At 42.4% G+C, this 13,554-nt stretch overlaps 2 protein-coding genes across 2 annotated transcripts in view; both read right to left on the bottom strand.

The window, feature by feature from the left end:
- NOXRED1 (NADP dependent oxidoreductase domain containing 1) overlaps positions 1–5,088 on the bottom strand; it is a 22,174-nt gene extending 17,086 nt beyond the window's left edge. Inside the window, exons 1-2 of the mRNA XM_047080295.1 lie at positions 5,001–5,088; positions 791–962 (exon numbers count right to left, since the gene is read on the bottom strand). Of these exons, the coding sequence (XP_046936251.1) occupies positions 791–962; positions 5,001–5,037 (209 nt within the window). The 5' untranslated portion in view covers positions 5,038–5,088. The remainder of the gene's footprint in view (positions 1–790; positions 963–5,000) is intronic.
- VIPAS39 (VPS33B interacting protein, apical-basolateral polarity regulator, spe-39 homolog) overlaps positions 2,064–13,554 on the bottom strand; it is a 27,347-nt gene continuing 15,856 nt past the window's right edge. Inside the window, exons 12-20 of the mRNA XM_047080294.1 lie at positions 11,831–11,904; positions 10,049–10,124; positions 9,467–9,601; positions 8,752–8,793; positions 8,335–8,424; positions 7,197–7,283; positions 6,538–6,627; positions 6,032–6,136; positions 2,064–5,283 (exon numbers count right to left, since the gene is read on the bottom strand). Of these exons, the coding sequence (XP_046936250.1) occupies positions 5,263–5,283; positions 6,032–6,136; positions 6,538–6,627; positions 7,197–7,283; positions 8,335–8,424; positions 8,752–8,793; positions 9,467–9,601; positions 10,049–10,124; positions 11,831–11,904 (720 nt within the window). The 3' untranslated portion in view covers positions 2,064–5,262. The remainder of the gene's footprint in view (positions 5,284–6,031; positions 6,137–6,537; positions 6,628–7,196; positions 7,284–8,334; positions 8,425–8,751; positions 8,794–9,466; positions 9,602–10,048; positions 10,125–11,830; positions 11,905–13,554) is intronic.

Here is a 13,554-nt window from a genome sequence, read left to right as displayed (position 1 = left end):
GTTTCATATTTTGATTTCTCACCACTCATCTGGGATGCAACCAAAAGGTTTATGTATTCTCATCAGTCAACCAATCAGCAAACTCATTAAGCAGACTACCTCTTTGAGTTTCTGCTGTATCTGTAACATGCTCAATTTAGATCTGGTCCCACCATCTAGGAGTTGATCTAATTTCCGAGAAAAGTAGTCTGGTGGCAGGGGAGCTACCAATGTTAAGGAGTAACCTAGAGTTATAGAATCCAGGAGTCTGGTCTTAAGTACCTTGCTCTCACACACTTCTTGTTTAAGTGTCTGAAGCCGCGTTGTACAAAGACACGAGAGGTCAGGACTAGCCTGAGAGTATTCCTGGAATACTGTATTCATGTAAGTAACCTGGCCAAAAGGACCCCCAAAGTTTCAGGTGGTTTTCCTGTTAGGGAGAATTCCACTATTAGCTTAGCCCCCAAATTTTCGGCCAATAGCCAGAGAATAGCTAGATATGGTAGCTGTAGAAGCCAAGTTGGTGGTCCCAATGAGGGATGAATGGGTGAATGAATGAACTGATGATCATTTAACCAATCTACCCACCAAAAGGTAATCACAAGCCATGCTTTGTTATGTAACCACAGCCAAGGGATTCTGGTATGCATTTCCTGGTGCTTTCAGACCAGGAGTGATTGACTGTGGGTTGGAAAAGGTAGGAAGACACTCCCCCTGCCAAGTCTATCCTCCAATATAAAAAGTTTAAGTCGTTTGGATTCTCTGCAGTGGGATTCTTCTCCATCTGCCTGACCTTGGAGACCTAGCTTACCTCAAATTACAGAGTAGCTTGCAGAAGAAAGTTGCATGGGCACAGGCCTTGATCACCAGCCCTCGAGAACGGCCCTGCAAATACAGCCAGCTGCAGTCTTCCTCTTGAATCCCATACTCAAACTGCAGGGATTCAAGGTCCTCAAGCAAGTCCATTTCCAAGCCACCATCTCCTGCAGTGATAGATACCAATCAGTTTGGCTCCCTCTCTTAGAAGACAAGGGAGTCTACGCAGGAAGGTGTGTGCCCCAGTCACAAGCTCTTGTGATGGTGGGCTTCAGCACCTCTCTCCTCTCAGATTCTGTACTTGCAGTGTGAGTCCTGGAGGATTCCTAAGCTCTGACTGCTCGCGGATCAGGAATATCTGGATTCATGAAAAACCTGAACAAAAATCCAAAGTGATGGCCATCTACATAGGCTACAGCCACGTTTTTCAGCAGATGCATTTACTTTAGCAGTGGGTTTCACAGGTGGTTGTGGGCCAGGGCCTTGTCCCTTCTATTCCCTCCAAGATTTTAGAAATAGGACTGAACATGTACACACCACTTCAAAGGAATTCTTCCCTTTCACTCAACTCTGTGTTCCCCACAGGATAGGAAAGGGCCCAAATTTAACATGGTCTCTTTTCTAGGCCGAGGACATCTAGAGTTTTAGAAAATGAAGCCAGAGATATGTAAGCCCATTTACATATATCTCTCACCAACCAAAATGAGGAGAAGGTGGCTTTACTCCTAGGTACTTCTGGTCGTGGAGAGTAAGAACTACATTTCTAGGGAGAATTACCCAAGAAAGTTGTCATTATGACTCCTTAGCTACCAGATTACTTCAGTCTCTGAGCCTTAAAGGGGCCAGCCCCACCCAGAGGTTTTCTAGACTTGCCTCATGAGGACAGGAATTCTTTTTGCTACTCCTAGGAGCACTACACCAGGGCAGTATGGGATCCTCCCTTTCCTAACAGAAGGTTCTGGACATCTAGATTTTTCCCAGACTGGAATATCATACAGATCCCAGCACTACTCAAGGTGTTATTTTTCATACCTCTTCTTTTTGTATTCAAGCTACTGAAGAATAAGACAAGTAAATTCTTGGGATATAATGTACCCCATAGTGACTATAGTTAATTATACTAGATTATATACTTGAAATTTGCTAAGAATAGATCTTAAATGTTCTCACCACACACACAAAAGGGAACTATATGAGATGACAGATGTGTTAATTAATTGGACTCTGGTAATCATTTCACAATATATATAGCAAATCATCATGCTGTATACCTTGAACATATACAATTTTTATTTGTCAATTATACTTCAGTAACGGTGGGAAAACAATCAGTGATATTCAGAACTCTATTTTATAGCAATGGCAAAATTGAGACCAGAAATCAAAACTATTCAGTTCTCTAATCCACTTTTTAAAAAGTAATCTCTATACCCAACGTGGGACTCGAACTCATGATCAAAAGTCTCATGCTGCATGGACTGAGCCAGTCAGGCACCCCTCAAATCTACTTTTTAAATTAAAAGAAATTGAGGTAAAACTCACATAACACAGCCATTTGGAAGTGAACAATTCAGTACATTTGCAGTGTTGTACATGCTCTGGAACCTCTAGTTCTAAAATATTTTTATCCTCCCAGTGAAAGGAAACCCTGTACCCATTAAGCAGTTACCCCCCACTTGCTCGCCACCCTCCTCAGCCCCTGGCACCGCAAGTCTTTTTGTCTCTGTGGATTTACCTTTTTTCGCTATTTCATGTGACTAGAGCCATACAATATGTGACCTCTCGTGGCTGGCTTCTCTAATCCTTTGCATAGAAGGGCTCCTATGTCACTCACAATCTCAGCACTTGAAGTGAAGAGTATGGAAATTCTCGTCAAGTCTGAGAAATACTTCCTTTGATCAAAACAGCGAATAGGTCATCCTAATGTTGCAAGTGATATTTATTGTTCCAAAGGAAAGACAAGTTCAAAACCTCCCCACTCAGCACTGGTTAACCTGTACAGGCGTGGATCCTAGGCCCATCCTTCACTAATACATCCTCAAAAATGTGGATCCAGTGGTTGTGGCTTGGTAACATGTCAAGTTGGCGAAGCTGAACTACATTTCCCAGAACTCCCTTCCCTCAATGTTTCCAGTTAGGGTGTGCCACAAGACTTTTGCACAGGATCTGGAAGGCTGAAGCAGCAGCCAGTTTGTGTTGCTTGCTTACAAGGCCTGGGCAGGTACTTTGCTGGTGACCGTGTTGATGCGGAGCAGCAGCTGGACCCATGATCACTACACTTTCCCCTGGATCCTCTTACAGCTTCTCACACTCCTGGGCCAGGTTTGTGTTCAGTTTCGTGACAAAGACCACCAGCTAGTTTTGCCTGCAGGACACCCACATCCTCAACATTGGAGGCGGTGACAGCTGACACGGGTTCCTGTCCAGCCTCATGGCCTCCATGTTGTCCTTGCTTTCCCTCACATTTTATTCATCTTCCCTTCCCCAATGCCTGCCCTATGGACGTCCACCTCTACCACCAGATACAAAGAAAACCTTCTAAAGCCTGTTTAACCAATGGCCATACTTGAGTAAAGTCAGATCCCTGTAATGAATGCCACATATAGACAGACTATATACTCCTAGACATTCTGCTTCTCTAAATGAACCCTGATATACTAGTTAATAAGGTTAATGTGGTTTGTTATCGGCAAATAACTTGAGCACAATTTAGCAAATCCTGTTTCTTGAACAGCAAGACAGATGGTTAGGGAAGGAACTATGAGGTTACCTGGAATTGCAAAGGGGATCTCAAAGTGGAGGAGCAAGAGATAGAGTCTAATCCCCCAAAAGCAGGGTTTGTCAGCATTTGCATTACTGACATTCTGGGCAGGATAATTCTTTGTTGGCGGGGGCTGTCCTACATGGTAGGATATTTAGCAGCATCCCTTGCTTCTACCCACTTGATGCCAGTAGCATTCACCAGTTGTGGCAACAAAGCTTCTCCAGATTTGGACAGTCTCCTGGGACCCAAATTCTCCCAGTTGAGAACCACATGCATTTAAGCATGCTCTGTGCCTCTATACAACATCTCTTCTTTCTACCCCTTCACCTGCTCCGCACAGTCACAGGAGCATAGACTTCTACAAGTTCCAAGAGAAACATGCCCCCCTAGGACAGGTTAAGATAGTGAGTCCAGAGAGAAAGGGATTCACCCAACATCACACAGCTTGTCAGCAGCAGAGCTGGGACAAGAAGCCAGGTCTTTTGTTTCCAGGTACAGTGCTCTGTTAACCACACGGCTGTACTTTGCCATAAGCACCGTTACTCCATGACCTGACGTGTGTTGACAGACTACTGAATGCGGTCACTGAGGCAGGTTTGTAGTGGTCCCAAGAGACAAGGCAATTATTTCATTGTTCTGCACAAAACAATTGGGAGGGAAAAGAGAAGGCACCAAGGACGAAATAGCTTTATTAGGAGTCTAGGCATGTCGGGGAAACCCAATTCAGTGATAGAGAAGAGAGGCTTCTATTGGTACAGAGCAGGAGGCTAGCACTCCAGAATACCCTCTTGAAAACCAAGCGTGAAACTAAAACCTCCATCTTAATTAATATCCTAACTGTCTGAAATGCTGCTGAGTTTAGCCCTGGTGGACCTTCTGAAAGCTCCTAGTGAAATAATGAGATTTGTGCATAAAGGAAGAGCTCTCCAGCACTGCTGAATCTTAGCTCCATATAAAGTTACAGGTCTGGGGTGGGAGAAGTAGAGGAAACAGAAGTAGATAACAGGGATGTCCTTATCTCCCACACAAGGCCATCTTGGTGTGCAGGTGAAAGAGGAACCACAAGTCTCGAACAGAGGCTAGACTGGGGCAGCAGAAGGACACTGGCTGAAGAAACACGACGTCTGGGCACTCTCTGTCATTATGTGGAGGACTCTGTGCAGTCTGGTGTGAGGACACCTCCAACAGCTCCTGGCTATACTGGCACCCCTTCCTGAGGTCCCTTGAGAGAGAGCCATTTTGGTTCTATTCTGACTTCATTCAGAGCAGAACTGCCAATGTCCAGCACCAAGTCCAGGGTCATAATTAGCTGAGAGGGATGGAGTGGCCATCCTATGATCCCTGACCTCTTAGTCTAGGAGACTTCTTTTCTAGAGCAGTCATTTTCCCAGACCAAGAGAGATCTTGCCCAATATGGGCCCAATCTAGAAATTATTCCCACCTTCACTTGAGCACCAGGTGGAGAGAATCTTTCTCATAAGTCAGAGCTTTAGATCTTGGCCCTTAGATGATGATTCTTGGACAGAAGATCAGTCTGAAGCTGTCTGTGCCCAGACGCTGGTTTCTGTCCTAAGAGTAGCAGACATTGCCTGTTGATGATGGGTCCAAAGCGATGTGATACTGTAATTCTCCCAACAAAGAGCACTCTCTACTATAGGCAGGAAAGGAAGAAATGAGGCAGGTTTCAGGGTAGCTAATGCCACTTAATTCTTCCATCGAATTTGCTGTGGAAAAGAACAAACAATGATCAGTTTCCACTGACCCCTACAGACAGGCAGGGGTTTACAATAAAACAAGGCTCACAGCTAGGTAAAGTAAGAATAAGGAGAATGGAGGGGGAAGTTGAAAAATGTTTTTCTAATATGTAGGGGAGTTTGCTTATTCAGAGATGAATTAAATACCCATTCTGTATCTTACAAGCCTGATTTAGGGCATTTATTCTGGCTCTGCCCTCCTCAGGACCAAGATTCACTAGCTTTAGATGACTCCATGGTAGGCTCCCAAATATCTAACAGGGAGCTAAGCTCTATGTTAACAAAAAGCTCAGTAATTTCATGCTATGAGAGATGAGTCAGTTGTGTTGCCCAAATAGCTAAAAGCTGTTTTAGCCACTTACTTCCAACCAGTAGATCATACCTGGCCCCAGAAAACTACCATCTGGATATTTTACGTCTGCAGCAGTCATTCCCATGGTCCCTGGGCGTGTACCTCCTACCTGATGTGTTTAACGATTATCAAGGTACTATGTGAAATCTCTGCCCAAGGTCTCCAGATTACCCCTGGATCATCCCACATCTCAGGAGTAATTTCTTCCTTTCGAAGCAGCGCTTCAGACCCTTAGGCTCACAGACTCTTATATCTATGATGCTCAGCTAACTGTGACCCCATCTTGGCCTTGGGAATATATACTTGATGCTACTTTGGGGATCATCTCCTGAGACTGCTTGCAGGGGGTAAACTGTAGCTGCTTACCGAGCTATTCAGAATGGCATCAATCTTCTCCTCCTCTGCAGATCCTTTATCCACTTTGCTCCTGTATGCTAGCAACTGCTGACGATCCTTCAGGTCCCGGCAAGTCTGTACCAACACACAGCAATAAAACTTCCAATGAGCCTTCTCTACAAGGGCCTTTTTCTTCCTGTCACTCCCACCACTGGGCCAAGGTTCAAGGAGAGACTGAGAGGCTACAGTGGGAGGACAATGGGGTCAGGCACCTACAGAATTTCTTACTGAAGAGCTCATGTGGCTGGATTCAGTTCTATGAATTCTCTGAATGCAACAAATTTATAAAAAAAGAGAGGTCAAAGGGCTGGGAAAATAATACAGGAGAACAGGTCTCCAAACTAACTCTTGCCAGATCATCTTGTCTGTTAAAGCCAAAATTGAAAGAAGTACCATAGGATCTAGACAGAGAAGATCATAATCCCCCACTCTCCACTGAGGGTCTAACTCAGGCTTCTCCTTTCTTAGGGACTCACATCAATGACGACATCATGGCACTTGAATTTGGTGGCTAAGTTCAACTTTGTGTCCGCATCTTCCACCAGATTAACATACTCTTGTAATATCTATAGGAAGAGGTACTTCTGATTAATGACTCCCAGACTCATAAAACAAAGAGTTCTAAAAGCTACACAAAAAAAATCCTGAGGAAGGCATGAGTTCCATATCTGATGTCTACAATTCCCACCATCAACCATAAGACTAGTTCTGCAATAGGGAGTGAGGTGGACTCTGGCCCAGGAGAGACAGGAAGAGCACACTCTGCCTTACCCTATAATTAGACATCCATGCCAGCAACAGGTGTGTTCTAGATCTGATCCGGTGCTGTGCTCAGTGCTACTTGATGTCCTTTGTCACTGAGCTCTCCTTTTGTATCATTTGAGTAATATGTCAGTGCTCCACACGGGCTAAACACAGTAGATGCTCCTCAGAGAGGGGCAGTCTGGGATTCCTTCTAAAGGGCAGAGGACAACTTCCCTACCTGACCTTTTCTATATCAAGATCCACTGCAGCTACTATATTGTCTTTAAGATAAGACCAGAGCAGATCAAGTCTCCCATCACTGACCAGTAAGAGGCTAAAAGTTAGGTCTCCTAGAGGATCCTGTACCCAACTCTCTTTAGGAGGCCATTACCTGGACAGGGGCACTATTCTTGTGCAAAATTTCTACAACCCGATGGAAGCCAATGGGCGCTCTCTTCTTGGTGTAGCCCAGCCAGTTCTGAAAAGGGAAGATGAGGCAGCAGTAGCTAGACAAGAAAGACTCAACACACTTTGTAACCATTCATTTTATGGTCAGACTAGAATAACACGGTAGGGAGTATGGATGGATGGGAGGTTTATATGCTCTCATATAATATATATATATGTGTGTGTGTGTGTGTGTGTGTGTGTGTGTATGCATATATACAGCAGGGAGGCTGGCTGGCTCAGTTGGTGAAGCATGCGACTCTTGATCTCAGGGGTTGTGAGTCTGAGCCCCAGCCTGGGTGTGAAGATTACTTAAAAATAAAATCTTAAAAAACAAAAAAACAAGTAAGAACCACCTAACAAAGGGAAGAAACAGAAAATTCTCAAACCTATAGTAGAAAAAAGGATATTTAAAATATAAACAAATAGAGACAACCAAAGTAATGTAAGATCCTTGATTGGATCCTGACAGCAAACACAAAAACATAAAGTTTTAAAGAGCCAATTTGAATATAGACTATACATATGATATTATATTAATGTTAAGGGCCTGGGTGGCTCAGTCAGTTAAGCATACAACTCTTGATTTCAGCTCAGGTCATGATCTCACAGTTCATGTGATCAAGCCCCCTGCTTGGATCAGAGCCTGCTTGGAATTCTCTCTCTCCCTCTCTTTCTGTGACCCTCCCCCACTTGCGTTTTGCCTCCCCCTCTCTCAAGATAAATAAATTTTAAAAATATATTAACATTAAATACCCTGAAATTGATAATATTGTGGTTATAAATGAAATAAATGCTTAAGTATTCAAGGGAAAAGTGTCACGATGTCTGCAATTCACTTTTAAATGGTTCAGCAAAAAAAGAGAAAGTAGATATGGCAAAATGTTAATAAACTAGTGAAATAAGTAAAGACTATTTGTGTTTATCATACTATTCTTTCAATTTTTCCTTCAGTTTGACAAATAAAAGGTTGGAGGAAAAATGTAAACCAGTAACTAGAACTCGAGATTCCCATGAGGCATGAGGTCACAAGACGGTAACTCCGAGGCCCCAGCAGCACCACACAATTCCAGGGCACCCACCTTTGTGGTAAAGAGGGCATCTACATCATGCCAGGCCCTAAGCTTGGCACGAGCAGCCAGGGCCGTCAGCACATACTGTTTATCTGGGATCTAAAAAACAGAGACCAGAGGGATTAAGGGTAAGTAGAAATGCATCAGGGAGAATTCTAGAAAAGACAGGCAAAAATATCCCCTGGGGTTGATTCTGCCCCTTAAAATGCACAAATCTCTCAAGTCATCAGGAACCTCCTCACTCCCAAGCCCCAGCACCACCGTAAGCCATTCGGTTGCAGTCTTTCTTCACTTCCCACAAACTCAGTCCTTTCCACCTTTAACTGTGAATATTAAGGGACTTCTTGTGCAGGGTTACAAAGCAATATCCACTCCACATAGTTATCCTGATACTATCTTACCCAACAGTGACCAATTTATAGCTACCTTAAATGTCTTCTTCAGGTTGACTGGACTGCTGAATGTCCCCTAGAATGAAAGTAGAGAAGGAATTTTAGTGTTACTGACTTTCTCAAATACCACCTAATCTAACATTTTCTTTTTACTACATTTCACTCTGTAGCCATTTAAACACAGAAAATAATTTAAGAGAAAAACTCCAGCAGGTCTAATAGGATATCACAACTTGGCTGAATGAAACTGGATTAATACATATATTTCCCAATTTTAATGTTAATCTTGTGACCATTATGATCATTCCCACCTACTACCATTAAACTCAAATCTCTTCAAAAAACAAAATTTTTTAGAGTACTCACAAATACTTAATACCCTGCTGCTCTTCTCTGTACCATGCAAATCCATTTGAAATTATGGACCTTTGAACAGGGACTGCTGTGGGACCAGCACTGGTGAGACAGAATGTGCTATGCTAGCATGCCAGCTCACCGGAAGCCACACAAGCCCTTACAAACCTCTTTTTCCCACTTGGCCCACCCCTTCTGAGCATAGAAAGTCAAATAACATGAAGTTCCTTATCCATTGTTCCTTATCCTTTCTGAGGGCCAGGAAAGCTTCCAGGTGGACTTCCAAAAACTATACACACCCATTGTTAAGAGCACAAGGAAATAACTGGCTTCAAAGTATATTCCTCTTGTGCAGTGCGAGTGTATGGGGTCTTTCTTTCACATTTTGCCTATACCTCAGCCTCCGTGTAATGGTAGAAGCAGGAGTAGAAAAGCGTGGTCACTAATGGCATGTTGAGGATAGAAGCTTTGCGGGGGTGCTTCCGGAAGATCTCAGTCTGTCCTGCTGATTCTAGATGCCGATCATTTGCCTGTGGTGTAGTGAAACAAGTGAAAAAAAACAACAATGTCCACAGAGTAGAGGTAGGAAAAAAACATTAAATACTACAGCAGTTGTGTTTCCTATCCTAGGAAAGAGGCAAAGATGAGAAAAAGAAACTGCCCAGGATATCCCAAGGGAGTTTAAAAACCATAAAATGATGACAGAGCCATGTTGAATGGAGGAAGACTGGAGAAGTAAGGATGAAATGGGAGTTCTAGGAGAAAGAGAAAATACTTCCAGGTTAAGAGCAAGTGAGAAGGAAAAGGATGCCTGAGAACAATGGAGGGAAAAGGGCGATCACGTAAAGAGGAAATGAAAGGCTCTCACAGAGTGTAACAGGAAATGACATATATGACAGAGCACAGAAGTCTGCTAGATGCTGAATGACACTGAGCACTGGCATTGAAGCAGAAAATGTAGAGATAAGGAGTCTAACCTCAATAATGATCTGACGTTCCAGGAGGGTGTAATGGTCTTGGATATGTGCAGAATCTTCTGCTGAAAATGGCAAACTGGTAGAGAGCCAGAAGGTTAGCGCCTCTTTTTCTACTAAAACAAGAAACAAACCCAACTAAACCAAAACACCACTCTAAGCACAAGAGGCTCACAGCGCTTCACAAATCTGATCCCAATGCACCTTTAGACCATCCCTGAAAGGCAGAGAGAGAGAAAGCAGAAAACAGAATAGACCTTTGACTAGGATTTTGTATTTAAGGTTTTGCCACTTCAGGAGGGATCCTGATCAGCACCTGGCTGGCTCAGTTGGTAGAGCGTGAGACTCTTATTAATCTCAGGGTTATGAGTTCAAGCTCCATGTTGGGTGGAGAGATTACTTGAAGAAAAATAAAATCTTTAAAAAAAAAAAAAAAAAGGGAAGGAAGGATCCTCAAAGTCCACAAGATGTATGTAGTCATCAGTAGTTTGGCTGAGGAATTAGTTAGAATCCTCTCACTGTGGGAGCTGGTGACAAATGAGATACTGAGTGAGTGAGCTTAGCCAACTGCCTATCACCCGCAACCCAGTGAAGTGCTGTGGTTTCTTACTGCAGAGAAATAAGGTACAATTAAATTATAAGGCATGGTGATACGTTTATAGATTGATAAAGATCTCACAGATCTACACAAACTTGATCAAGGGTCCCCACCTTTCATCTTACATGTGAAAATGTTAAGAGACAAACAGTGTCTTGCCTAAAAGTCATACATGGTAAGTCAAGAGGTAAGGCCAGGAATAGAAGCCAGATTTTAAGCTTCCGGTTCACAGATCTCTCCTTTAGAAAGTGCTGTCTTAGTCCCATACTCCACTCACTCCTGGAAGAATTCTGAAACTCAATTACACTATCCCAGAGAAGCATGAGCCACAGCCAATTTTTGCAAGAGATAAAGAGAGACAGCAATAGGTTTCAGTTTCTTCACTATTCCAACTTTTCTCTTGGTTCACCAGAGGCCACTATGACATAGCTCAGTATTTGATAATGTTCAAATTAAGGATTGCACAAAGACAAATTTCTAAATGTGAAACCGGGCACTCACGTCCCATTAGGGACTAAAGCAACGATGAATACTGAACCTGGAGTAAGGCCTACCGGGAAGACTCTATACCTGTCTTGAAAGATAGAGGGAAGCAAGTTTCAGCCCAAGATAACAAAGCATTTTACGATAATGAAGGTTATTCAACAATAAAATAAGCTACTTCCAAGAGCAGTGAGTGCTCATCACTGGAAGAATAATATGTGGGGCTGGTTTTTACAGGGACTTACATCCTGGATAAATACCTAGGCTGAATCAGTGGTTCTTGTGCTTTGGGGTCTCAAGGACCAGTAACACTGAAAATAATATGGAAGGTAAAGTGTTGCTGACTTTTTATTTTAATATATGAGGTCATTTAAAAAAATTCCAATGCATTTTGTCACCAAAAAAAGGAAGGAAAGGAAGGAAAAAAAAAATTCCAGAATAAAAGGCAGTCTTCAAATAAAATAAATTTAGCGGTAGAAAAAATCCTCTTTTTATTGCCTTTATTTTTCTCAATTTACTACCCATCAGTGAAAACTCTACTGGGGAATTAATTTTGGAATCACTTCACTGAATGAGACCATCTTTAATGATGCTTATATGACCCACTATTAGGCTTTCCCTTTAACTACCTATCCACTCCTTAGTCTCTTCGCTTCTCTATTTAAGAAGATTTATGCTTCAAAACATTTCTCCCCCATACTTACCCAATGCAGGTCTTAAGAAATTCTTTTCGTTTCTCGGGGTCCTGAATGTTCAAGTGCTCTCGATAATGAGACAACTACAATTTAAAAAAAAAAAAAAAAAAAGGCAGGCTTTGAGTTATTTTGTCTCCTTAGAAGGCTGAGTTAGCTATGTAACTAGACCTTCCATCCTTAAAAACTAAATTCTTCATTATCAGAGATTCCTCTGGGTGTGGATGGGTGTGTGGGTGTGGAGAGGATAAACAGTGATTCAAAATTGCTCTTCAGGGGCACCTGGATGGCTCAGTAAGTAGTGCATGTGACTTTGTTTTTTTTTTTTAATGTTCATTTATTTTTGAGAGAGAGAGAGAGAGTGAGTGTATGAGCGGGGGAGGAACAGAGAGAGGGGGAGACACAGAATCCCAAGCAGGCTCCAGGCTCTGAGCTATTATTAGCACAGAACCCAACGTGGGGCCTGAACCCACGAACCACGAGACCGTGACCTGAGCTGAAGTCGGACACTTAACTGACTGAGCCACCCAGGCACCCCAGTGTATGCGACTCTTGATCTCAGGGTTATACAGATGACTTCAAAAAAAAAATCTTCAAAATCACTCTTTGGTTTATTTATAACTGCAATATCTAATACAGTAACCACTACCCATATCTGGTTTACATTTACATTTAAATGATTTAAGTTAAATTAAACAATTCAGATCCTTAGTTACAGTAGTCATTTTTTTAAGTGTACAAAAGCTACATGTGGACTAGTGGCTACCATATCCAGTAGCACAGATACAGAATGCTGCCATCATCGTAGGAAGCTCTATTTGGACAGCGCTGGCCTACAATGAAGCACTGAGTAGCTGAGCACCCAGCTTTACTCCAAAGTTTGGCTTTAGCCTATTTAACTAAAACCAGCTTTTGCTTCAGCCTTAGTCTTTCAAAAGGCCAAAGAGCTAAATGCTTACTTCAACATTATTTTTGGCACCCTTGACCTTATATGCAATCAATGGTAGCATTATCCTGTAAATACCTAATAATTGACAACATCAGTAACACAAGTAAGGCAAGTCATCTGATTCACTGTTGACACGTGAAGACTCACATTCAAATACCGTAAGTCATACATATAACTCTGAAAGACAATCTCCTTATGTGCTTTCTATTTTGGAATTCTGAAAAAGGAACTGAAGATTAAATCCCTATCTGGGACGCCTGGGTGGCTCAGTCGGTTAAGTGTCCAACTTCAGCTCAGGTCATGATCTCACATTTCCTGAGTTTAAGCCCAGTGTCAGGCTCTGGGGCTCTCTGCTGTCAGCACAGAGCCCACTTTGGATCCTCTGTCTCCCTCTGTCTCTGTCCCTCCCCCACTTGCACGTGAGCACATTTGTGCTGTCTCTAAAGTAAACATTAAAAATTAAAAATAATTAAAAAGTTAGCCCCTATTTATTATTACAAGAGCTAATTGATGCAATAATTTATGATGGTTATAAAAGTTGAGATTTTATGCACAATTATTAAAAACTTTCCAAAAATAAAAAAATAAATAGATTAGGGGCACCTGTCTGGCTCAGTTGGTAGCGCATGCAACTCTTGATCTTGGGGTTGTGAGTTCAAGCCCTACGTTGGGTGTAGAGATTACTTAAAAATACAATCTTTCATAAATAAATAAACAGATTGACAGTTAATATGAATATTAAGAGAATGAACTGGCTTTAAGAAGGACAGTATAGGGGCGCCTGGGT

This window comes from Lynx rufus, unplaced genomic scaffold (genome assembly GCF_022079265.1).
Source record: "Lynx rufus isolate CCGP_SWC_20201006 ecotype Redwood Valley unplaced genomic scaffold, mLynRuf1.p SCAF_17, whole genome shotgun sequence".
NCBI classification, from domain to species: domain Eukaryota; kingdom Metazoa; phylum Chordata; class Mammalia; order Carnivora; family Felidae; genus Lynx; species Lynx rufus.
Note: the sequence above shows the minus strand (reverse complement) of the source record. Positions and strands in the feature narration are given on the sequence as shown.